At 44.2% G+C, this 26112-nt stretch overlaps 1 protein-coding gene across 3 annotated transcripts; it reads right to left on the bottom strand.

Moving 5' to 3' along the window:
* Positions 1-418: 418 nt before the first annotated feature.
* Positions 419-26112, bottom strand: cpeb4b (cytoplasmic polyadenylation element binding protein 4b). Of its 3 annotated transcripts, none has more exons than XM_076275065.1 (11): positions 25686-26112; positions 23702-24913; positions 14709-14799; positions 10977-11027; positions 9641-9664; positions 8638-8808; positions 6823-6912; positions 6400-6518; positions 5895-6009; positions 5401-5582; positions 419-4217 (listed from the first exon to the last, which is right to left on the bottom strand). In XM_076275065.1, exons 2-11 carry the CDS (start codon positions 24848-24850, stop codon positions 3990-3992), a joined length of 2220 nt encoding a protein of 739 aa, XP_076131180.1. In that variant the 5' UTR covers positions 24851-24913; positions 25686-26112; the 3' UTR covers positions 419-3989. The 3 variants fall into 3 exon arrangements, with proteins under 3 accessions (XP_076131180.1, XP_076131181.1, XP_076131182.1); XM_076275066.1 differs by having other exon boundaries at positions 23702-24908; XM_076275067.1 differs by lacking the exon at positions 9641-9664.

Below are 26112 nucleotides of genomic sequence, written 5' to 3'. Positions count from 1 at the left end.
ATTGTAGAGCACAATATAGCAATTAGTAAAAACTAGACACTTTAACATATTAAAAGCTTCACCTCAAAAATATAACAAAAATCTGATCAAAATTATAAAAATTAATTATACATTCCAATTAAAAATATACCAATAAACAGCTAAATACATTATTGACCTAATAATTACAATGCAATCACAGTAGCTTGAAATAATCAATATAAGCAAATGAGCACAAAACCTTTAATGTTTTAAAAATAACTTCAATTATTTATATTAGTACAAATAGTCTTGTATTTTTTTTTCTTTTTACAAACACCAGCATGTAAAGGATTACAATAACAGTAGAAAATGACTGTGAAAAACATTAACATCCTTTTTTTTAAATGTTTGCAATTAAAAATGGCATTAAAGAATTACATTGCAAAGAGTCTTTATCTGGAAAAAGTAAAAAAAAAAAAAAAAAAAAGTATTGCACATAACAACTCGAAGTTAACTTGCAACATCTACCACATTCAAGTCTTAAAGTTCCCCTTCCGCAAAGACAAAGAAAAATGAAGAAATAAAAAAAGAAAGAAATGTATTTACGTACTTAAAAACAGATAGTAGGGATGAGTCTAAGGTCTTTAACAGTGTATTTCTTTTTTGATGTTACAACACTGCTACTTTTTTTTTCTTTATTTTTTATTTTTTGAGGATTCTGCAGAGGCCTGAAAGGAGGGGGGGGGGGGGAGAGGGCCAGGATGTATAGATTGACATATGAAAGGGAGTGGGTGTCCTTAACAAATTAAACTTTAAACATCTGGTGCACAACCACAACAATTAATTTCAATAGTTAATTGTACTTATTTATCTTTTTTTTTCCTTCCATGCATGCTAAGGATTACAATAGGAGCTAGTTGGCAGTTCAAGAATATATATTTTCAAATGTTAAAATATCTAAACACCAAACATCCATTCTTTTGATACGAGAGTCAGCTTTAACATGAATCAATTTTGCATTCTCCTTATAATAGTTAGATTCCAGCTATGGAAACGCAAGAAAAAAAATAAAGTTACCATTTTTACCACCTAGGTTAGCCATTTTTACCCAAAACAATGACATTCAATTTCTAAAAGACGATGTGTTCACGCCATGCTGTTTTATCTGCTATGTTTTCCCCAATTTATTATACTTTTTTTCCTGTTCAACTAGTGTACAAGATCCAAGACCTTAAGCTATACACTTTGATCCCTCCTCTGCAGAAGTCGCATTAACACAAGTGCACACTTTGTTTTATAGTTTCCGCAGCACTGAAATGTATAAAAAGCATAATTTAAAATGATATATATTAAAATCACTTAACTTTTTTCTTTAAAAGGAAAATTTCCATATACGCAGTTCTCTCAGTAACAAAAGTATAAAAGCTACCTTTCACAATGTGAAAAATTGAGGTATTGCAAAAAGGAGTTTTCCCATTTGTGAAAAATGTGCCTAAAATGACTGTTGGAAAAAAGAAATATTTAGAAAAGTAGTGCATAATAAATGTTTCTATGTGCATGACAAAATAATTTAGCTAGAAAACACTGTACCAAAAATCAGCAGGCCATGTATAAAATAATCTTTTCATCATCTCATCAACAGCAAATTCTTCAAAAAGTGTTTTAAACTTCTAAAAGTGTTCACCCCTCACCCCCGAGCTATAGTGATGACTTTGAATAAGCGCAGAGAAGCACCACCCAGCCAACACGAGGATAAGTTTCTCACTAGTGTATCAAGTTATAGTTCAGCATTAACTCCCTGACATTTACAAGCTAGCAGATTCAGATAAAGTAAGCCTGTCGATTCTATGCCAATTATATATCCTGTTTGTTGTATCGTTATGTTGTAATTTCCAAATACTACTGCAACCAAAAACAAAATAAACCAACTTGAAAAAAAGAAACACCTGTTCAATATCAGACACCTATTGCAAACTCCTCAACACAAGACTACTTAAGCAACTCATCTCTCCATTTTGACCTTTGGAAAGAGGGGGGAGGGGGGGGGCGGTAGAAAGGCCCGTGAGCCAGGCTGCAGGGTCGGTTTGGTTGTTTTCACTAGTGTTGCCATGGATTTTGACTTGCACCATTTATCAATTCAAGGCCAATCTTTGGTTTCTCTGGACTCCTTAAGGTTCTCACGCAGAGAGGGATACCAAAAAAGTTGGATCTCGCACAATTTTAAGCAATTGTTTTAGGGGAAATTAGGGGACAGAATGAAAGACTTGACGAAAGACAGAGTACACGCAAGGAGGAAAAGACAGATGGATGATAATGATAGAAAGGAAGGGAAAAAAATGCAAAGTGTCCCTGGCTTTTTGACTGCTCTCTTTGGTTGGGGTCTGGTCTTTGTAGCTCTGCTTAACAAAGAGAGAGAGGGGGAGAGACAGAGGTAAATAGACAGAGACTAAATCCCCAGAAGGGAGCTACTTCAGCAAAGTGTTAGTCTCCACACTGCCTCCCTCTCCCGAACACACACACACCGTTCTCTCCGGTGTGCTTTCTGTCTCCTCTCGGTCACTGTAACTTGTCCTTTTCTCTGCTCTCGGTCACTGTAACTTGTCCTTTTCTCTGCTCTCGGTTTGGGTCTTTGCTTAGATTGAGACTTGCATCACATATGGAGGGGACTGGGTAGTATAGTTGCGCTTCAGGGTTTAAAATGAAAGAAAACAAAAAAAAGTCTTATGAAATAAACATGGACAAACTGTTCCCTCATGTCAAGAAGAACCAGGTATATATATATATATATATATATATATATATATATATATATATATATATATATATATATATATATATGGTATGGTATACCTGGTATATGTACACCTGGTATTTATATATAAATATATGAGTGGGTCTCTAAGTATCCCAATATCACTGCATGGCTAAACTGTACATTCCCCAAAAAGCATCACCCTGCTCCTCTCTTCACTTGAGCTTCTCCAAATCCAGCAGGGTTTAAAACAAGACAGAAAAGAGGAAACAAAACAAAAAAAAAAAAATCACAGGAAACTGACAAAGCAGTGTTTTGGGAAATCAAAGTGCCTTTGCCGACGTCCTTTCCCTTGGCGGTGGTGGTAGCGTGTGAGGGGGACAGAGAGAGGAGTTAAGAGACCGACTGGGGCTCTACATGTTACTCATAACATTAGCAGCTAGGTTTGAGGTATTAGTTTTTGCATGTCAAAAATGGAGGTCAAAGCGCACCCCAAAAACACCTGCTGGGGGGGGGGGAAGGGGGAATAAATCACACAGAGAACAAAATCAGCGCGGCCTTTCAATGAGCGAATGTTCAGGTCGTTTGATCTTCTAGAGAATCTGTAAAATCTGAAGTCAGAAATCTAAATTTTCGTCTATTTTTTTCTTTTCTTTCCTTTTCTACAGAAACCAAAAGTGATTGCGCTTTGGTTTAAATCTGAGGATCTAACGTCATATCTCCACTCAAAGGTAAAGAACTAAGTGCACCTTTCACACAGCCATGATGGTGCAGAGACACTGCGAATCTAAATGGATTTTTCACACATAGTGGGTCGAGCCAATTGGTTAAGAATATCAAACTTTAGGGAGGATTTATAATAATAATAATAATAATAATAATAATAATAATAATAATAATAATAACAACAACAACAATAATAAAATTCACAACTCAATTTGCACTAAAACCAGAAAAATAAATTCTAATGGAAAAAATAGAGAAATGAGTTGTTTTTTGTGTACATACATCTTTCTTTCAATTTTTAATAAAAATCCATTGTTTTCCTCTTTTCAAAGGTTTGACTTTTAAAATATATATTAAAGTTACAAATTAAAATCTTTAAATTAAACTAAAGGAACCAGCAACAGAAAAGTGCATTTATTTATACAATGTTTCTGCGACTCCTTTGCTACCCCCTTCTTTCTTTCTCTCTCTTTCTTTTTCTTTCTCTCTCTCTCTCTTCCTCTTCACCCCTCTCTCACACCTTTTCTTCCTCACTCACTCTCTTCTCCTTCTAGTTCCAGCGGAAGGAGATGTGGCGTGGCCGGTCTCCGCCCTCCTTGACCAGAGGCTTGTGGAACTCTCGGCCGGCGCGTGAGTGGATGGCGGCCCAGCAGTACTCGCAGTAGTACTGGAGGCAGGTGACGTTGGCGCAGAAGAAGGGCGCGAACTTGCCTCCGCAGCGCGTGCCCTGGCACTCGTCACAGAGCTGGTCATCCAGCACGTATGGCTTCACTTCCACCTGTGGACGCACGCACGCACACACACACACACACACACACGCGCACACGCACGCACGCACGCACGCACGCACGCACGCACGCACGCACGCACACACGCACACACGCACACACGCACACACGCACACACACACGCACACACGCACACACGCACACACGCACACACGCACACACACAGAGAGAGAGAGAGAGAGAGAGATAGAAAGAATGTCATTCAGTTTGAAGTACACAAAACATAAACACAAGACACACAGATACAATCTGAAGCCCTCAAACCAGAAGGCCTTAAATGATGTCAACCTATCAAGCATGTGGGAAAAACTATGACTCATGTTTATAGAGCTCTAATGCTTTGGACAGGTAGTAATCTCCTAAGCCAAGCCGGTAGGTCTGCCAGCTCCCGGTTCCAATATGACATTACTTAACTGGCTTAACTCAGGTTGTTCCCTGTTGGGAGACAATAACTGACTCTTTGAATGAAGGGGAAGCAAACCTTGAGAAAGGCCCTTTTGCAGTAGGTTCCCACAGAGATAAGCTGAGCACAGGTGGTCATACACACACACACACACAAAACAGAGGCCCTAACAAGAGTTTCTGCAACCATGAATGAAAACAAAGTTTAGTTGCTACCCGTGTGTACAATCAAACAAAGAAAACTAAAAACATAATGCTTTGAAAAACTTGATATACCAGAACAATAAAGCCTTTGCTTATTTTGGTGATATTGGAATATTTGAATGTGACTTTGAATAGTGGGGTATTTGAATAGTTGAATATTTAAATGTGTGAGTATTTGAATGCAGAGACACACAAAGCTGTTGGAGAGCCCAAGACTCTTAAGGCTCCTAAGCCTCCTATGTTCTCTAAATGTTATCTTAACCTTTCAGAGAACCAGAATTGCATGTCAAATTGGACAGGATGAATGAGCAAGCAACTGTTTGTATCAGGGAGGGATCCTGGCCACCCAAACACTGGGTGTTGCAAAGGCAACAACATTTAGACACCCACATGTATCTGCTAAGGGCTTATGCTGGGTGTGTGTGCAAGGTTCTCATGCATGCTTTATGTTGTCTGTGAATGATGTGTATACAGTGTGTGTTGAAGGGGGGGGGGGGGGGGGGGGGTGCACTGGGCGTGTTTGTGTGTGTGTGTGTGTGTGTGTGTGTGAAAGGGCCCCCAGCTCACCCGTTTATCGATCTCCCCATGCTGCAGCTGCACAAAGCGAGCGCTGATAGCCGCTATGTAGCTCTGCTGATTAGAGAAGGCGACCCGCCCTGCTCCTTTGGGGTACTTCAGCTCGGGGTCAGTGTCAATTCCCGCATAGCACACGCCGCCATACAGCCTGTCCATGATCATAGCCAACTCCACTGCACAGTGAAGAGGGGGGGGGGGAAGAGAGAGAGAGAGAGAGAGAGAGAGAGAGAGAAAGAGAGAAAGAAAGAAAGAAAGAAAGAAAGAAAGAAAGAACAATGTTTTGGTCATAATTAAGGAGACTAACATTCCAAATATACATGTTATCATTTAGCATTTGTGTGTGTTTTCCCCAAAATGGATATTTTCAAAATCTGGCCACAATTCCTAGAGGCAAAACAGAGAGCTCCTCCTGATAGGCCAGTATACCCATACATGTCATTGCACACAATCTCCATTTCTACACGAGTCGGCTGGTGTCAAGTTACCTGCACGAAGAGGGCGGGGCACTCCGCCAACAAAGATGGTTTTGCGGGGATCCAGAGGCTGAGAGCCGTCCATGACGAAGTCACTGTCATTCAGGTTCCAGGGCCGGATCTGAACCTGATTCACACAAACACAAACACAGCTTCACCCACAGCAACACAAAACTAACGCCTCTGCATAGTGCATCATAAGAGGCCATTGGTACAGTATGCTGGGTGTGTAAGAATGTGAAAATTCATACAAGATAGAGAACATGGAGGAAAAGACTGTGTGTGTGTGTGTGTGTGTGTGTGTGTGTGTGCGTGCGTGTGTGCATACGCGTGCATACGCGCGCATGTGTGTGTACGTATGAGAGTGTCAGAGAGTGAAAGGGAAACACAGAAAGAAAGAGAGAGAGAGAAAGAGAGAGAGAGAGAGAAAGAAAGAGAGAGAGAGAGAGAAAGAGAAAGAGAAAGAGAAAGAGAAAGAGAAAGAGAAAGAGAAAGAAAGAAAGATAGAGAGACTCACTGGTTTGTCTTTAATGGTGGGGCTGGACACGCAGAGGTAAAGTTTTCCATCCTCTTCAATGCAGGCGTCAATCAGGGCCTGTACAGAGCTCTCATCCTGGAATAGCAGGAAGGCATAACCTGCACGCACACAGAGAGAGAAAGAGAGAAAGAGAGAAAGAGAGAGAGAGAGAGAGAGAGAGAGAGAGACAAAAAGAAAGAAAGAAAGAAAGAAAGAAAGAAAGAAAGAAAGAAAGAAGCATGAGTGAATACAATGAATGAAAATCCTTCTAGAAAGTAAAATGTTGATATTTCAAGTGAAGGCCTTCTAAACACAATTGCCACCCAACTCAATGCTGTTCAAGTGGCAAAGAAGTGGACCATCAAGAGGTAATTGGCATCTTAAACTGTGAGCCCCCTCATTTTCCTCTGATGAGACACTCACCTTTGGGAGGAAAGTAGGACTTGCTCTCGGCCTTATGAGGCCAGTCCACAAAGAGGTGTCCAAAGCGACGGAAACTTGCTGTGATCTCATCTGGAAGACAGGACAGAGGAAGTGAGTGGGAGAGAGAAAGAAAGAGAGAGCGAGAGATAGAAAGAAAGAGAGAAAGGACAAAGGAGAAGGACAAAGAGTGAGGAGAGAAATGGGAGAGAATGGCGATAAAGAAAAAAAAAAAAGTTTGATTAGCATGAGATATAAAGACAGGTGTAACAGATATGGCTGTTTAAATCAATACAGAGTGAGTGTGGATTAGGGCTGTCACTTTTGTGAAAAAATCCTGTTTGATTTTTGAGACATTTTGATTTTTGAGACAAAGACGTTTCCATTTTCAACGCCAAATATAGGCAAATCCACAAACAACTAACAGGCATTAGGGACAAACGTAAAGAGGGCGCTTGTAGACACAAGCCAGCAATATTTCTGTTGATTTATAGGCGTGAAGTTTCGTGCACAATGACAAACAGGAGTGCAACATTCTCGAAAAACAATAAGCCGAGTGGAATGCCATTACATTAGTGACAAACATGACTCCAGGCTTCAACGTAGCTGTGTCTGTGTTTACGATTAGAAATGTCAAACAAATTTCGCCTACGTAGAACTCGATTGCACAGTTTGCATAGCCTACCGCTTTGTTCTTTTCCATAGTTTGATATACCAAAAATCCGAAGTACTTCCACATTGAACTCCTCAAGTTATTAGGCCTCACTCGTCTCTCTACATGTCGCACAGGTTGATTGCGTTGTCCTCCATTTTTTGGCAAAACACGAGCAGCACAGCAGCTGATTGAAACAGCCGTTTCCGGTGCGTAAAATTGTTGGGAATTTTCTTTTTAGCTTTCGCACTTCGGAATTCTTTTATATTCTTATATTCTTTTTTGTGAATTGTGTTACATCTATCTTTTTTATTTGTTTAAAATTAATAGTGTACATATTTGGTTAAAATCGATTCCCTATTTTAGTTTTCGAAACTTGTGGTGTTTGGTCCAATCGATTGCGCGATCGATTTTCGAACGTAAAGTGACAGCCCTAGTCACTTTACTGCCCTAGCTCCTAATTGCCATGCAATTTCACACTGGGGAAAAAACGCTAAAAAAGATAGTCATGGAGGAAAGGAGCGAACACTCCAGCACACCTGACAGTCTAAACTACATCCACTGCTGGAGATAAACAGTGCGGGGCCACATGCTGCACAGGAGGACGTGCCCTGCTCGGACAGGAATGGAAAACTTCCCAATCCAGAACAGATGGACTGAATGGAAGTTCCTTTAAAAAGGTCCAACAATCCATTAAGGAGGATTCCTACAAGGCCAGGGCCAGGGCCGCTAAGGAGGACGACAACTGGGTTATAGCCAGCGCCAATTTGTTTTTTTGAATGGAGCCTCTGTGAACTTTAGTCACTGACTCATCTGGGAACACCTGGACGTTGAGCCTTTGAGGGCCATAGTATGCATTTTGTGATCAGAGACAACATTTACTGTGTCTGTGCGCTTGTTTGTTTTTGAGGAGAGACAGTGAGCAGTGAGCATGTGTGTGAATGAGGGATGCATGAATGGCTGTGTATCTATGGCATCGTTCTAGATAACCAAAGAGCCATATGAGAGGGAGACAGAGAGAAACAGAGAGAGAGAGAGAGAGAGAGAGAGAGAGAGAGAGAGAGAGAGAGAGAGAGAGAGAGAGAAAGCGTGAAAGAAGAGAGATGAGAGAAAGAGACAGAGAAACTGAGGAGAGTTTGGGGTTTGGTTATAAAAAGCAGTCTCACCTTCATCTATGTCCGGGGGCAGGCCGCCCACGAACACCTTGCGCGAGTAGCGCTCCACGCGCTCCCCGTTCTGGTGGGGGAAGCAGTGGGGGGAACCCAGGCCGGGCAGGCTCTGCTCCCCGCGCTCGTCTTCCCCAAAGCCGTCCTCCATAGGGAACAGGGACGAGTGGCCTGCGGAGCAAAACCAGAAACGGACGTCCGTCAGGTGAAGTGGGGCAGGAGAACGTGGAACACACACACACGCACACACGCACACGCACACGCACGCACACACACACACACACACACACACACACACACACACACACACACACACACACACACACACACACACACACACACACACACACACACACACACACACACACACACACACACACACACACACACACACACACACACACACACACACACACACACACACACACACACACACACACACACACACACGGAACAGTTAGATGGGCATCTGATCCGAACCTACGAGAGCAAGGTCTGATTTCCATATGATTACAGCAGTTAGCAGGCACTGGAAACGCATGCCGGCCCGATCCAATTGCGTGACACTACTGTTCCATTGCCGCAACATGAGAAGTGTGTGTCTGTCTCAGTGTGTGTGTGTCTGTCTCTGTGTGTGTGTGTCTGTCTCTGTGTGTGTGTGTGTGTGTGTGTGTGTGTGTGTGTGTGTGTGTGTTCAGTCACCAGACATGGGTTATCTTTGCCCTTCATTAGATATTCATAGCAAGAACACAACACCGGCCGATGTCCCACACACGCATACAAATGCACAGAAACACCAAATCACATACACACACGACAGACTGATTAATATCACCCCACAGCTGCATGCACAGTTCCTTTTCAGATGATTTCCACCAAAATCACATCATGCAGGCTGCCTCAGAGGGCAGTACATTCAGTCATTCTTATTTGTTCAGTAGTAATCAAAAGAGAAATGGTTGTGAAGCTCAAGTTTCAAAGGTTTTAAAATGATTTCCTTTACCTCGTCTCCTCCCATAATTCCTTGCTGCTTGTAAAATAAGACAGATGACCCATGAGTGGACAAACATGAATGTACAAAAATCCCCCCAATGTCCCATAAAACCTTCAGGTCATTATCTGAGCAGGCAACATCAAGCTATTGCCCCCTTTAGAGATAATCTGTCAAATCCTGCAGAAAACATGCGCTGAACAATAATCTTCAATTTAATCCAAACTTTTATTTAATCCCATCTCTTTTGAGGCCTAATAGCAATTCAATTTGGAGTAAATGGTGCTGGCTCTAAGATTGGAATTGACTGAAGGGCTATTGTCTACTCGAAGAATCGGTTGAAGTGAAATATCAGAACAAATATCTGTCATCCCATAAAATCTCTGAGCTCACTCACAAAATGGGGCACTGCTAAACTGTTCATCAATACACAGGCTCAATCAAATATCTTCAATTTAGAGAGATGCGCTGTGAATCTAACTGTGAATCCATTTTGTATTGAGGTTCCAAAAAAAAAAAAAAAAAAAAAAAAACCAATGCAATTGCAACATTCATTTGTTTGACCAAAAACAACAGCGAGCCCTTCAAATAACACACAGGTCAGGAATGTGGGAGGAAAGACCTGCAGGTGGAAAATCCAGAATTCTACATTAAATAAAGCAGCCCTATCAGTTTTAGTGAACTACAATCTGCTATCCTGCATCCATAAAACACTGATGAACACAGAAACGGCTAAAAGAGATTTAAAGAGCCCCCCATTAAATTTAACACAAGAATACACTGGGTGGCTTATCCCAATATAGGCCTCACTTGCAAAGACCAAGCTCCTCTTAAACACACTTAGGTCAACACCCCGCAAACCTCCCTGACACGCACCATGACCTAAGTGACGCCCAGTCTGCCCCCGCCCCCCCCGGCTACGTCCAGAGCTCCACTCTGTCATTTAATGGAGACTGCGGAGGAGTCTCAGGGTGCTTATTACGCCTCCTCTGGCCAAGATGCAAATACTGCACAGGCATACTGTGGCTGTGTCACTCAGAGAGAGAGAGAGAGAGAGAGAGAGAAAGAGAGAGAGAGAGAAAGAGAGAGAAAAAAAAAGAGAAAGAGAGAATCATACAGAAAACAATGAAGAACACAGGGAAGCAGACGTACACCACCCAGGCCTGTTCCCCGTGTGCAAACAAAGTACTAATCTCGCTGACTAAGTCAACATATACAACCTGCCTCTCTCCATCCAACCTCCATCCCTCCCTCCCTCCATCCATCCAACCCTCTTTCTATGCATCCATCCTTTTTTGTACGGAGTTGAGCCGTCGGCACTGAATGGTAATAAAATCTATTTACGTACCATTTATGGGCAAAGGACTGTCTCCAGCAGGGTGTGTGAATCCAAGCCGGCCTTAAGGAAAGGAGAGAATAAATCATTACCAGCTTTACCAACATGAAATATAGCATATGGATGTGTGTGTGTGGGCCTGTGTGTGTGTGTGTTCCAACACCTGTGTACAAAAACACCATTAACAGACTCTAAGCTAACTCCACTAAACCAGGCCAAAGTCGGAGGCCTGGGTCCGGTAGAGTGCTGCTTCACCTCCCCTCCCCCACTGCGCCATGATGTGGCCCTGCAGCAGAAGGGGGTTGGAGGGGGGCACACAGAGGGGAGAAATATGCCCCATAGTAAAGCCATTGTGGCTGGCATGTGGCTATGGCTGGCTGGCTGGCTGGCTCTCTCTCTCTCTCTCTCTCTCTCTCGTCAGAGGGCAGACTAGTGGACTGGCCAAAGCTGTGCCCGTGCCAGCACACCATGAAGAACACACAGAGACCTTTTCAGGCAGAGGAACAATGCTGGACAGCACTCAAAGCAAACTTTTATGGAACCAATATATTTTTTTTTTTTTCTTTTGCTTGCTCTTTAAGAGGATGCAGAGATATGGTGTTGCATATCTTGTTCGTAGTGCTGTTGCCTGTATTTGCGTACTGCAGTAAGCTACCAATGAGAAAAGCAATAACTGATGGAAGACAGCAAATCAGCAGAAACATAGGGGACCTCAGGCTATCAGACAATGCAATTATGAGATTCTATATGACCTAAAGGGAATAAACTGTAAGATACATCATTTATACTCATGTGTTAAGTTTTAATGACTTTTCACTCTGTGTGCATACTTGATCTATGAGCATAATGCAGTGGTATCATAAGCATGGAGAAATGTCATGTTATTAAAGTATTAGCCTAAATGACCAGGTGGACAAAAAGAAACCAAAACAGGGACTAAGTTCCTGCAGCACATTATAAGGGAGGAGACAAATCACCGAAAAGTATTTGTAACAAAGATGGCCGATCTGTTTATGGAAGAGCTGCTATCAGGGGCGCCTTAATACCATCCGAGGCCCCCGGGCTATATGTTTTTTAAGGCCCCCCCCCCCCTAAATATTAATTATGATTAAATGATGATCCGACACATAGCGTGCGCTTTTGGTTAATAACATGCAGTGTAGCCTATCATTATTCAGCCTATGTAAGACCTTTACATAAACAGGAACAGAAAGCCCTCGAATCACGTCCGCCTACCCATGACCTCGCTTATCAAAAAGGCTAGCCTACTGCACGAAAACAAGCGTTGAACTTACAACACTGGCTGTAGGCTAAGTTAAAAGATGGGTACACATATGGACGTTTAAAAGCTTTTCAAAAGTGCATGTGTTTGTCGTGTCAGGAGTTTTTTTGAAATTCTGTCTACTTAACACACCAGTTTAACGCAGTTTGGGAGGGACAGAAATACTTTTCGCCTACAGAACAAGCTGGCTCATGTGACGTTAACATGGCTACCTTATGCATTATCACTACACCACATGAAGACATATCTCACGTTAACAATGGAGAAAACATAACATAGACTATTATATGTGCGAATGGGTTAGCACAAACTTAGCAGTTGGTGAACGGAGATGCAGATCACTAATTCATTTATTTGCGCCACAGCCCATGTTCTGAGAGACAAGTGAAATACATGTTTTTAAAGCGGTTTCATTTCCAGGCTATTTGCTACGATATTTACCTGCTATGCCTTCTGTTTTCATGGACGCCGTTTATTATTATTGATTATCATAATTATTATTAGGAGGCCCCTCATTGGTCGAGGCCCCTGGGCTGAAGCCCAGGTAAGCCCCTGCATTAAGGTGCCAGTCGCTGCCATGCATTACAAAGAGCCGATCAGACTATTTGACATTTTGCCTTACCTCAGCATTTCATGTATTTCCACATTGCATTTATGCCTAGTGATTATTGAAAGGTTTAAGCAATTGACGTGCAATTTAAACCATGATATCAGCAATGTTGTTTTAGGGACTTTTTGTCCATTCTATGTGGATTCATGAGTCTTCCTACTCATTTACACAGCCTAATCCCGTTTGCCCAAAATAGATGCCTGCTGGAGTCATTGCCAAGATGGCTGCTGAGCGACGAGGCTTGCCTATAAGGACTTTGGTAGAGCCGCCTGCATTCCAATGGCAACCCTATGAACCAGGCAGGCCTATATTATGTTCAGGTGCTTCTTCAAAGGCAACGCCTGGCTCTGATCTTCCATTTTTTATTTTTTTTCAATCAAAGCAGGAGGTGGACATTGCAAGTGAACTCTGCTGCGCTCTGTGTGCAGCTGGTGTCTGGTCGCAACATGGCTGCCTATAAAAATGTTGCATGAGAATTATATTGACTAAATAAATATCAGGCTGCTCTTCAGAAAATTGAAGTGGAGCGGGCTGAAATGTTTTGACAAGCGCACTCCCTGTTTGAGCTGCTCCACTGCATTGGGCTCCAGTTCCATTGGGCCCACAGTTTATCTGGTGAGTAACCTGCAGATCTGCTGCTTGTTTGCTCTGGATATGGAGCTCAGATGGAAGGGGGCGAGTTCCCCTCCTACAAACACAACCACACCCTGTCAAAATTAAACCTTATCTGCTTTTCAAAACAGCACCTTTGAAAATGGCACAATAGAGGCAGTGAATTGGTCCCTTTAGATGATTCTACAAATGTCGCATGCAAATAGGAGACAGGCTTTATGATCCTTTGTAGAATACCTCTCTGCCAAGCATCTCCCAGTCTTTGGCCCAATTTGGCCGAAAAACCACACCAGAGAGGCTAAGCACTTCATCCATCTTCATTATCGACCTCATCGCTATGAAACTATGCCACCAACCCTGCAGCGTGGCAAACTGCACAAATGCGCAAAATGTAGAGGGGGATAGAAAGGGGAAGAGTAAAGTGGAGGGTGGGGGGACTACCACTGCCCCTCACACCGAGCAGAGGAGCTCGTCCCTGGGCCTGCCATGGCGAGACAGGGCCCTGTGGAAGCTCCAGCCTGGAGCTATGCCTCAGCTGCACGGCTGGCTTTTGTAGGTCAGGGTGGCTGAGGCTGCTCTAGTCTACCCATGAAGCCTCATAGCTGCTGGGCTGCCACGCTCCAAACCCAGGAACAGAACACACCGGGGACAGCTGCGGCACTCTCCAGGAACGTTTAAAACAGGTGACCAGAGGCAAGAGCCAGGAAGGGAAACAGAGAGGATGGGGTGGGGGACACATAAAGCAGAAGTAGACACAAAAAGAGCAAAAGACAATATCAGAACCTAAAATACTGTGAAGGAGACGGAACCAGAAGCAATATCTCCTGGTGTGTGTGTGTGTGTGTGTTATATCAAAACAAAATGGAAGTCACAAAGTGACATCTGATATGAGACCTTGCCAGTGCCAGTGGTCAGGGAGTGCAGTGGAGAAAGGAAGAAGCAATGCTCTATGCAGACACAACATCTTTATCTGAAGCTGTTATACCAAACAAATCAGTGATGTTTCAACCTAAAAAGACCTCAAAACATCACTCACGGGTGTTAATCATGCATAAACCTATTCATTATAAGAGTATTCACACTTCACAGAGTTACCTCACTCTTGTCCTCTCAGCCCAAGGCTACATTATGCTGGTTTTGGTTGCTGTTGTTTTTCCATTGCGTATTGAATACATAATGCTCCCTCTCTGCAGTGCAGTGCAGTGTCCGGTGCGGCCCTCTCATGCCAATCGGCCCTCACCTTTAAGGGTGTCCTGTTCAGCCCTCATGATGTCGATGAGGGAGCTCTCCAGCGAATGCATGTTGAAGCCATCAAATGAACGAGTGCGCTCCTGTGTGAGTGAGAGGGATGGATGACAAGAGGGAGAGGGAGAGGGAGAGAGAGAGAGAGAGAGAGGTAGAGAGGTAGAGAGGTAGAGAGAGAGAGACAGACAGAGAGAGAGAGAAGGTGAAGGACAGGAATTGATTAATATAGGGGTCTCTTGTCAAGTACAACAGTGGTCCTTCAAAACACAAGGGTTACATCTGTAGTCTAAAGACCCTTCAGAATGTAAAGTGTACTAACAGTGTGAGAGTGTGACAGTTTTAATCCAAGTGCTATGGTGATAAAACCAACTTAAAATTACGAACTCAAACTTATTCTCAAAATAGCGGTCCCTGTCGTCTAAACCTTCAGGGTACATTACTGGAAACTTGAAAAATACATACTTTACATTAACGTTCTAATTATATTTAATGAAATTTGCACTGCAGGGCTGAAGTTCAGAACAGGCAAATGATTGACGTGTACTTTAAACTCCACAGGCGAACAGAAACAGCTGACGCTAGTAACTAAAAGCTGAAAGCCCTCGACTCTGGCTTTAAGCTCCAGTTCAACGTGGCAGTCTGATAACACATTTATCACACAACACTGGACTTTTTTCACACACACACACACACACACAAACACACACACACGAGGGCTGCCATTAAACAAGAAAAGCCTGACGTCATGTGGACGCAACACAATATGTTGTTGACGCCACACGAATAGAAAAAGTCACTTGACATTTTCCCTTGACGCTTTTCGTGGCCAGTTTAACCTGCCTGGGCAGAAGCGACACACCATCACAGCCAGCACACAATGTCAGAGAACATCCAACTCAGCGTGACTGTAGGGGCAGGTACTCGCACATGCGAGTACAAATGATGCCGTGCGAGTGCAAAAAAATATTTAGGCGCACTGGTGCGAATGACTTGTCAATGTTTGTCTACACAGCAACATCGAGAAACATTACTGGTGCAAACCATAGAATCACGTCGCGAATGCACCATAAAAACTACACCTCCCATCAACGTTAGCAGTTTCGCGTTGTGACTCGCTTGTAGTCGCTTCTATCAAATCCAAGAGCGCGCAGAAAAAGCGGAAAGTTAAGACTAGCCAGCCAAGATGCAAAGATTGAAGAAATTAGTTCTTCTATCCACCGAATTCATTGGATATAGGAGGAACAGGATGAGATTCTGAGAATGCAGTGAGAGAAGGAAAGGTAACCTTACATGCCTTTTTTTCCACGCATGCATGTTTTTTTACACCGAATACAAGCTTAAGTGCAAAACGAAAGTAGGCCTAACGTTTGCCTACTGCCCCCATCAATGCAGATAGGCCTATTTCAAATAAAAACTAAAAGTATAAAACATATATCCTTGATTAGCCCATGTTGGGTTTTGTGGAAGAGAAAATGGACTGTTTTAGTAGTAGTAGCCTATTAGGCAGTATGCAGTCAGATAGGTCACCATGGGCATATTTGGATTAGCTATAGATTGATTCACAAATAAATAAATTAGCCTACATTTGGCAGGATACTTGATATACAGGCTAAATGCAAATATGGCAATGTATTATATTATTTTACCGGTACATTAACAAAATGTAGGAAAATAGAACAGACTGAAAATAAAGTAGGCACTGATCTTTAAAATCCTGTTTCCTGCAGCCTAAATGTTGTCAGTCATTCTTAATATTCGCAATTGGTGCACTGGCATGTTTAACTGTTAGCTGCAGTATAATGTTAGATTATGTGTAAGTTAAGTAGAGAACTGACTGTGCGCCCAAATTTTTGTCTGTGCTCCTAAATTTTTTAACTTGGGCGCACAAGTGCTCCTGAAAAAAAATGTTAGTGTAGAGCCCTGAGGGGCCACGATCCCTACAGATCATTCATGGTCACTTTAAGCCTTCCATTCACTCCCTACCCCTTCAACACTAAAACACCAGTGAAATAGGAGAGCTCAGGTGTGGAGAGGAGATCTCAACGTACAACCCATAGACTAGTCATAAGATAGCCTAGGTCTATATAGCCTACTTGTAGAATGACGGCCCACGTATGCCTAAAAACCATTGCCCAAATCTTTTTGTGAAACGCCAACCTAATGGTTTGAATATTTCAGTGGGCTACATTCACACTGCATTTCACCATCACCATGTCCTCCTCCGCAAGGAGATGGAACCGGGGCGATTCTGTCGGCTTGGAGCAGTTGCTATGAAACGGTACAGATCTCGCCAGGCTAATGCAACACAATTCCCCCTGCAAGATTAAAGCTGCACACCATTAGTACACGCTGCACCAGGCTCCACACTCCACAACAGGAGCTGGTGCGTGACGCTACACTAACGGCGCAGCAGAGAGCTGGCAGCTTCCTAGAGTTAAAACCTTTAACTGTCTCTGTCCTCCACTAAGGATATTCTTTAGATCACCTGAATGAGCCAGGAGGAATTCCTACTATTATCCACAATAGGGCAAGGTGATAAGACCTTAAATAAATATCACAATTAATTCACAGATATAGCTTAGTGATGATAAATCCACAATAATGTATCTTGTTTTGTCAAATGTTAAATGATCCACTTTCTGTAATACTTCTAGGACAAAACAATCTGTTCATGACATTTGACATAATACTTGTTATTATAAGGCCTATGTATACAACTTGACATAATCAACAGCCTGACATGAATGACATCTGGTTAACTTAGAAGGCTAGATAAGGCCTGAACATTTTACTGCCCAGGCCCTATGGCACACTAACAGAAAATTACAGTATGGATCACAAACAAAGCTTTAACCATAACAAACATGTTGCATTAATGTCTTTGTCCGGAAAAATATAACTGTCATAATCATTCCTTTTCCACATATGGCTGATATCAAATGTTTACACCAAATTCTTTGAATGAGCACATCACTGTTGTATTCCCCAGCCAACAATAGCAACACATGACAATGCAACACATGCCGAGCTTCACCCAACGCGTGCCAGCCTCCGCGGCCTCTCCATGGGCGTAGCTCCCGTTGCTAGGCGACTGACTGGATTGGCAGACATGGCGATTAACCATCTGATCGGCCTTCCCCACCGTCACAGACCGGCATGTGCATGGATCTCTTCATCCCCCTACGGCTTAGGCGGCAGCAATGTACAGTGTGCCGTACGAGTGCTTAAAACGGCACAGACCGACCAAATCATCTCCACTACAAGTGGAGGTCAATCTGCCCCACTCCCATCTCTCTCGCTCACTCGCATATGCTCACACATTCTATTTTTACCCTCGCTCGCTCTCGCTCTCCTCATATCACCCTTTTATTCCTATTACTGTCTAACACACTCTCTCACTCTCACATATTCTACAGCTCACTCTACCCTGTGCTGCTGCTGCCTCCCCCCCCCCCCCCCCGCCTGCCATAGAATAAGAACAGGGAAATATATATATCAGTGCTGTGCCACTTTAGATAAAAGCCTTTGCTGAAATGAATGAATTCAAATCTAATTATGTTAACTGTGTAGCCATGAAACCGAACTACTTGGGAGGGAAAAAAAACGATTGACTAAAATGGTTAAAGCCAGTTGAGTTGTTAAGAGGGACCAACAAATAGCCTGACACTACAGACACATTTGTAGGTTGTAAATGCCAAGTTGAGATATTGGTCCAAAGCATTTCATCAGGTTTGCAGGCAACTGCAAAAGCAAATCATTTCTTACCTTTTTATAATTTTATAAAAGGTGAATTTACTCCACAGGTGAAACTACATATCAAGCCCATGGGGACGGAGAGGAAGTTCTCAAAAGGGCGACTCCCGATACAGGATCGTCCAGACATCTATTTTTACATTTCTGTACTCTGCAAGGTGAGGCTATAATTAGTAGCTGCTTAACCGGCAACTCCAGATGAAGCCAGACGTCTGTCCACCAAGCACGTTTTTTCCCTCCCCTTTCTTGGTTGAGATGACCTTGTAGTTCGCAATAACACAGCCCAACTCAGTTGCCTTAAACTGGTGGATTATTTAAGACTTTTATTTATTTATTTGACAGTGCATTTTCTGAGAAAGACCCGTGCTGAAGGGCTGTGACGAGGGTGATGTAGAGCAGCACGTGAAGGGTGTTTCAAACAACATTAATCTGAAATGTCACCGCTAAACTAATGAAAAAGGGTGAGCGTGGGGGTGGTGGGCTTAATATCTGATGCTGCAATTTGTGTGTGTGTGTGTGTGTGTGTGTTTGTGTGTGTGTCTCTGACATTATTGCCGGTGGAGGTATTTCAAAGCCTTTCCACATCAAAATCACTCCCTGCCCTGCTGCTAAGCCTATGAACACACAGGCGAGTAGGAGGTTGAAGAGGAGGGGGGGGGGGGGGGGGGGGAGTCCTTTCACGACATTCACATATCGCCTTCACTAATACAGTCATTTAGCCCCATGAAACAGCCCACGGGTCACCGCTGCTTATCTGCTGTTCATTATCATCTAAGCAGCCCCGGCGCCTGGCCCGCATTACTTAGCCCTTTCATTGTTTGCGTTTTAACCTCTATTGTCATATTGTTACATGCCCTCCCGTGTGTCAGAGCGAGCTGCGGGAGGTTGCCGAGAGACAGTGGGGCAGACAGCGAGGCTTGTAAAGGCCGACAGCGTCAGTTTGATCCTCGCCGATTCCAGGCTATTTATGCACGGCTAATTGCGGAGCTTCTAACCACAGCTAATGGCTTGAGTCAGTCACGATTCCTGTTGCAGTGACATCATGACAGACTGGCAAGGCTAGTTGGCTTGAGTAGGCCAAATCATCAGGGCTGGTAGAAAGCACCCACAAATAAACTCTTAGCCAGGGCTTTTGGAGGTCAAGCTCCTCTGGGAATGATCAAGACACCTGCCAAGAGCTGTGACTCAGATGCTTCCAAGGAAGAAACCGACTGGACTTCAAACTCATCTCTCAAGACTGGCCTGGACTCATCACAATTGACTGAACAAGTTGAATAACCATCAGGATAAAAAAACATCCTTGAATCAACAGGATGAGGGTAAAATAAATTGGAGGGTGGCTCTGCTTGCTTTGAGAATTTACCTTAGCTTTATGGCAGCATAAATGTGATTACTTGGCATTTCCACTTGGTGGAAGTATTTAATGGCTCACTAAAACAATGCTGTTTAGTAAGACAGTAGCCAGAGGCAGTTTTTAGCCCTAACTGCCGTCACATTTAGCTAAATGCGTGACCTACCAAGCGTGTGCCTCTCACATGTTTAACACCCCTTTCGATAAAGTCCATGGTGGAAAGTCCTAGTGAACCCAAGCTTGAAAGACTGGCCAATTTAGCCCCTTTCAACACGCTTATATATGCAAAATTATGCGTTCTCTCCAAGTGCATACTTATTCTTTCAAACATGCCACGCGAGCGCTAAACAGAGCCGCATGATTTGTTGGCTGTGAAGGAAGCGAAGAACTACAGAAGCACAGGCAGTTCAGGGTGATAAATGGATGATGGGTATGGATAGGTCTCGGTTCTGGCTGGGGCCAAGGATCTATTGCAAACCTGCTGTGTTAGCATTGTGCTCACTGTGCATTTGCTTGCCAGGTATGAGGAAGAGAGCCCATCATACTTAAAGCACCAAGACCATTACAAGCAAACATGATGCCTTTGAGCTTCACCTAGTCTTCTGGTGGCTTCGGCCATTATTATTTTTCAAATACGTTACTGGGACAGTACCACTGAGAACTGGCTGATCTAGTCTTTACAGTCAAACCCAGCAAGGAACCAGGGGGGAATACAAGAGCTATTTGCCACCAAAAAAAACAAAAACAGTCCCAGCCTAGAGAACACTGCAAGCAGTCACAGAGGCACACTCTATGCATGTGCACACACACACACACACACACACTGAAGGCCCTGCTAACATGAACATGTTCTGTCAAACAACTCTCGAAATCTGCAATAAACAGAACAAGGGTGGAGACAGGATGGCAATGAGTTGACCCTTCAAGCCCCAGCAAAGAGAGGAAACGCGAAGCGTCCACCAAAACACGTTTGCACGGGACTTGCATCAGACCATAAATGGCTGACGTTTTTGTATTCTAGTGCCCTGCACGCACCTCCAGAGGTGGCCGAGGGAAAACTGATGGGAAACAGGCTCTTGGGCGGATGCCCCCGCTGGGCCTTGCTCCCACACGCGCACACTCACACACACTCAGTCAGGGAGAGCTTTAGCCGCTTACGCCCTGCTAAGAGGATGCCCAGGCTTTAGAGAGTGAAAGACCTGGGACGCCTGTCCGTACTCTCCCAATTCAGTTTGTGTGGTGGGTGTAATGTTTGTGTTAATCAAATCTCACTTGACAGCGTCAGAGCTTTTAAACTACATGGAAAGATGACCAGTTTTGCCTTGTTCGGAGATATTTCCTCAGGGAAAAAAGACGGCAAGAAAGCAAAAATTTTTAGGCAGCCGTTAGGTTGCCCGTAAGCTTGCCAGAATAAAGCCTACCTATGGGATGTACCCAGAGAAACAAACTCCAGCAGATTTCTCTAGTCCAGTGCAGAGCAAAAAGCAAGAAAGATGATGCAGCTCAACACAATACAACACTTTGTTTAACAAGGTGCAGCATGCAACCATGGCAAAAACAAGACATACTGTGTGTTTAGGCTATGTGTGTGGATGTGTTTGTGTGTGTGGCTGTGTGTATGAATTTACAGGTCTCTTTAAAAGCTAGAGTAGGCCTACTAGCCCTTTGGTGGAGACGCTTAACCATGGCATGTAATGGTGGCCCTGGGTACATGTAGGCAGCACAATAGCGGCTTTTCTCATGCTAAATACATAAACAGAGACAGGAGAGGAGAGGAGAGGCAGGCAAGCCTGGAGAGAGAAGAGCCTTTAATATCTGCTACGGTTCTAATCATGGGCTTACTCAGCCTCGACGCTCAATCACCAGACCATTTCACCAGCTCTAAATTCTACCCTGTTTGTTATATAGGCTTTCTTAAATGAGGCTCTGTGCTGGCAACTCAGTGTTTGTGTGTGTGTGTGTGTGTGTGTGTGTGTGTGTATGAAAGAAAATGAATGTGTAGGTTGTGTGCGTCATACTTGTGTATGCCCGAGTGCGCACGTGAGTGAATAGGCCATCTTGCCAACAGACTTAATCAGAGACAGCAGTTATTTTCACACATAAGTTCAGATAGTCTTGGTCGTGACTCCACTCTGGTCTCGGTAGCACCACCACTCTTTGCTCATATTATATCCAACAAGACACACAAGCTACTGCAACCAGCTGGCCTGTACACCACACTATATGCTATTGTGTCAAGTCTAACTTCAGGGCCTTCTACTTAGGGAATATGTGGAGATGTGGGCCTAATCTTCACTGACATTCAGCTACTCACACCAAATGCCAATTGTGTGTTCACAACAAGATGAATTAAAGTCAGATGCCTTCCTATGTGCCCACTTACCAGGAACATACGTCTTGGAAACTGCCTGGAATCACAATCATTATTACTAAAAGAAAAATAGGACAAATGCCTAAAACAGAAAGGTCAAACTACAGCCATCTTGAGCCTCACCTGTTGTTAACCATTAGGCCATGTTTGCTTTGACAGAATGGAACAACTCTAGTTACAGCTGGTCTCCTTATCATACGTAAAGCCAAGCTAGGTCTTCAGAAAAATCACTCACTGTCTCCCACATTAAACAAATAAAACATTGCTGTTCAGAAAAACCCAGTGACAGCTTTCCAAATGAGAAGCAGCTTTAGATGGTTACTTCAGGCTACCCAAGATCATCACACAAACAGCCTGATTAAATTGGAAACAGCAGGACTGGCTTTTCTTTTTGAAAAATGTTTGTTCTACCAAGACCTTGTAGCAGATCATAACACACACAGTCAAAACACTAATTCAGCCAACAGACTTGACACTGTTGTGAATAACAAATTTCCACTTATCCTATGACGTGATCTACCTTGTACACCCCATACAACACTTCAACTGTGTTCACTCAATCTTACATAAAAAGCAGCAGCAGCAGCAGCGACAGAAGCCAGAATAAGAAACAGCAATGCGGGGAAATGTGCTAAAAAGCCAGCCGTATGCAAAACAAACGGCAGCCTCAGTTGGATGCACGTGATGCGCCAGGCTAGATCACACAAGGCAGAAGCTCGCTATACCATACAGAACAGGCTAATGATGCAGGGGCCCGGCAGGAAGCTGTGTGAACATCATCAGATCCTCTGGCAGCGCTCGCTCCAGTTTTTTCCTCAACCGGGGTTCCACGAACAGCCCAACCCCCCTCCCCCGCACTGCTGTCACGCTCGCCATGCGTGATCAATAAAATAAGCACACGGGCATTTTGCCTCTCCAGACAATTCCGCCAGCTTAATGAATAGGAAGATGTGACAGACGCAATACCGCATCATCCTTAACCACCTACTTGCGAAATTATGAATGAAACAAAAAAAATAAAAAAAATTAGGCCAGGCTATATGGCTCCAGCGAATGTATTCCTCTAATTTTTTCCTTCCCAGAAATGCTTATCCATCTCTCTCCCTCTCACTGCCCATCTCTCTCTACCTCTCTCTCTTCTCCGTGGACCACACTGTAAAAGCATCTGGGGCCTGCCGTAAGATGGGGCACTTGATTCTTTCTTAAATTTTTATGAGTGCGAAAGCTCCGTTAGTCATCGGGGCCAATGGCGTTCCCAGCGTTACCACCCCCACCCTTCTCTTGTGCTCCCTGCTTGCAGTACACATGATTTCATCATCATCACACCACAGCCAGACAGGCACTGACAAGCAAATTAGATTTAGCAAAATCAACATTGCAGTCGACGTGTGTCATCCGAAATAACATGCTGTTCCCTGTAGTACATACTTCTACTTGGGCAAAGACAGTCAGGGACCTAAGGAGGGTGTAAGAGTGAAGAGAAGGACGGGAGGGCAGGCTTAAGGCCTCTCACCTGAAAGGGGAAGATGTTCTCACTCCGGCTTACGCTCTCGTCGATCCAGGACTTTGGATTGAAGCCAGGGCTGGCGCGGGAGTACTTCTGCGAGGGCACGACGTGGTTGTTGGGAAACGTCTTCTTCAGAGGTGAGATGGAGTTGAGGGGAGGCATACCGCCGTTCAGGCCCCTGCGGTAGTCCCGGCTCTGGGAGCCCCCCCAGCCCCCGTAACCCCCGCCGGGACTCCAGGACGTGGAGGAGGGCGAGGGTGAGGGGCTCTGGTAGCTGCCCCATGGAGACGGGGGCTTGCTCAGGTTGTTAGACAGATGCGGCAGCTGGCTGAAGGCTGCCGCCGCGCTCCGGTGGGGGAAGGGCGGCGGCGGGTGCGGACTGGCCGGGGAGCGGCGGTGCTGCTGGGGGTGCGCCTGGCTATGCGGGTGCTGGAAGTGGGGGTGCGGGGGGTGGTGCTGCGAGATGGGGCCGATCTGGGGCGAGAAGTTGCCCCCGAAGCCCGGGCTCACGTGGTGTGAGAAGTTCTGGAACAGCAGCGGCCCACTGTTGGCTGAGGCAGCCGGGTTGAAGAAGCTGATGTCCTCGTTGATGATGGTGGAAGCTGGGGTCTGGGGAATAGCAGCGGACCAGTTGTTGAAGCTGGTCAGGGAGGAGGAGGAAGAACTGGACTGGGCAGCCGTGCCCAGTCCTGGGGCCTCTTGGTAGTCAAAGGCCGTCAGCACAGGAGATTCGAGACGCAGCTTCTCCTTGCCATTGCTAACGTCCGAGGGGCTACCTTCACCCTTGCCCTCCTCAGATCGAGCCTTGTCCATTTCTGATATGATCCCGCTTTCTTGAGGGGCTGGGGACAACTGCGACTGCTGCTGTTGCTGTTTCTCTTGTGTTTCTTGAATTTCCTGTTGCTGCACTTTGGTCTTCTCAGAGCCAAGAATTTCATCTTGCATGCTGCTGTGGGCATTGGTGGCGGGGAACAGCCAGGGGGACCCACTACTGTTGCCATTCCCTGCAGTGTTACTGCTCGTGAAGGTGGCAGGGCTTGGAGAGGTGTTTTGGTGGTGATGAGGAGGCTGGAGATGTGGGTGTATTCTTACTGGGAAAGCAGACTTGTTACCAGTGTTGTTTTGCACTAGGACTCCAAACCCGTAATCCCCCATTTATCTGGTGCAGTTCTCTTATCCCCCACGCAATATTCGATCCCGTCGCCTTTAGGTCCTAGACTGGAGAAAAAAACAATGTCATTTGATGTTCATTTCAGCGTCTCAATCAAACCACATTATCTGTAACTTATCTAAATAGCTGTGGCTATAGCAATGATGTGGCGACTTCTGTCATATAATGGAATAGGTTTGCAGACCCTTTAAGCGTGAACATAATTAGTTAAGTGTAGTCAGAAACAAAGACAGTTGGTTCGTCTTCACAACTGGTAGCTGACTCGATTACATTCTGACTCGTTCGTTAGCTCTCTAATTATAGCCTCGTGACGTTCCCACAGAATACGCCTGGCTAGTTCTAGCTGGCAAAGCTAATATAGGCAACCCCCGGCAACCATACCCGACAGTGGCGACTGACCGGCTACCTACCTACCCAGCAGACCCTGATTTTGGTAACCTTTTATAAAGCAATACAACCATGCACGTCCCTCCCACACTCTATGGTTTTAGCGATCAAACCCAAAGCAGAATAATGCGACATACTCCCTTCAAAAAATGCCTTCCTTTTTTTCGGCAAAGGCTTGCTAGCTGGCTAGTTAGCAAGCTAACATTAGCTAGCTAACGTTAACATTACCATGTAACGTCAGCTAGTCACCCTTTAAATGCAGAAAGACGACGACGTTTAGTCAGTCTTTTCATTATTCGAGCGAACTACATATAGGTTTTTTCATATATTTCAACAACAATTCATGAAATGCAGTCAAAGAGATGGCTTATGTTAACGTTGCATATTAAAAGTGGATACAGTGACCAGGAAAAAAATAAAATCACTTTTCACCTTTTAGGGGCTAACGTTACCCTTGATCCAAGCGTTGGTTGACGATATCTGTTCCAGCTTGACCACACTTATATACGACGAGGCCGATATGGATGATATGCTTTTATGGTTTTAGTAGCTAGCGACCTAGCTGTGTAAGATGAGTTAGCTGTAATGTTAATAGAATTTGTAACGTTAGCTTCCCAGCGTTTTCTCTCTCCTGACGTGTCCTGCCTTCTCAATGACACAGCCCTCTTTCACTGGCAGTCGCTAATCATAAATTTGATCAGAAGAATATTAGCTACGTCATTTAATTCAATAAAAAAATAAAACTAGACAAGAAACTAGTTCCTTGGAGTAGGCTTATCCGATGGTTTCATCGTTTTAGTATAACACTGCAGCTTCTTTTCTTTTTACCAGCTGACAGAGCTGTGTTCCTTCGCCTCTG

The sequence above is a fragment of the Alosa pseudoharengus genome, unplaced genomic scaffold (genome assembly GCF_046254945.1).
Source record: "Alosa pseudoharengus isolate Yale_2024_CS ecotype anadromous, Long Island Sound unplaced genomic scaffold, YU_APseudo_1.1 YU_APseudo_1.1_scf_8, whole genome shotgun sequence".
Taxonomy (NCBI): domain Eukaryota; kingdom Metazoa; phylum Chordata; class Actinopteri; order Clupeiformes; family Clupeidae; genus Alosa; species Alosa pseudoharengus.
Note: the sequence above shows the minus strand (reverse complement) of the source record. Positions and strands in the feature narration are given on the sequence as shown.

What these genes read in the sequence shown, in the direction of transcription:
- cpeb4b (XM_076275065.1), bottom strand. Translation starts at nt 24,850, where the DNA reads ATGGGGGATTACGGGTTTGGAGTCCTAGTGCAAAACAACACTGGTAAC. An exon ending in AGAACATCTTCCCCTTTCAG is followed by an intron (nt 14,800 to 23,701) that starts GTGAGAGGCCTT and finishes TCACTCACACAG; the next exon opens with GAGCGCACTCGTTCATTTGA. An exon ending in GAATTATGGGAGGAGACGAG is followed by an intron (nt 8,809 to 9,640) that starts GTAAAGGAAATC and finishes TTTGCTCCGCAG; the next exon opens with GCCACTCGTCCCTGTTCCCT.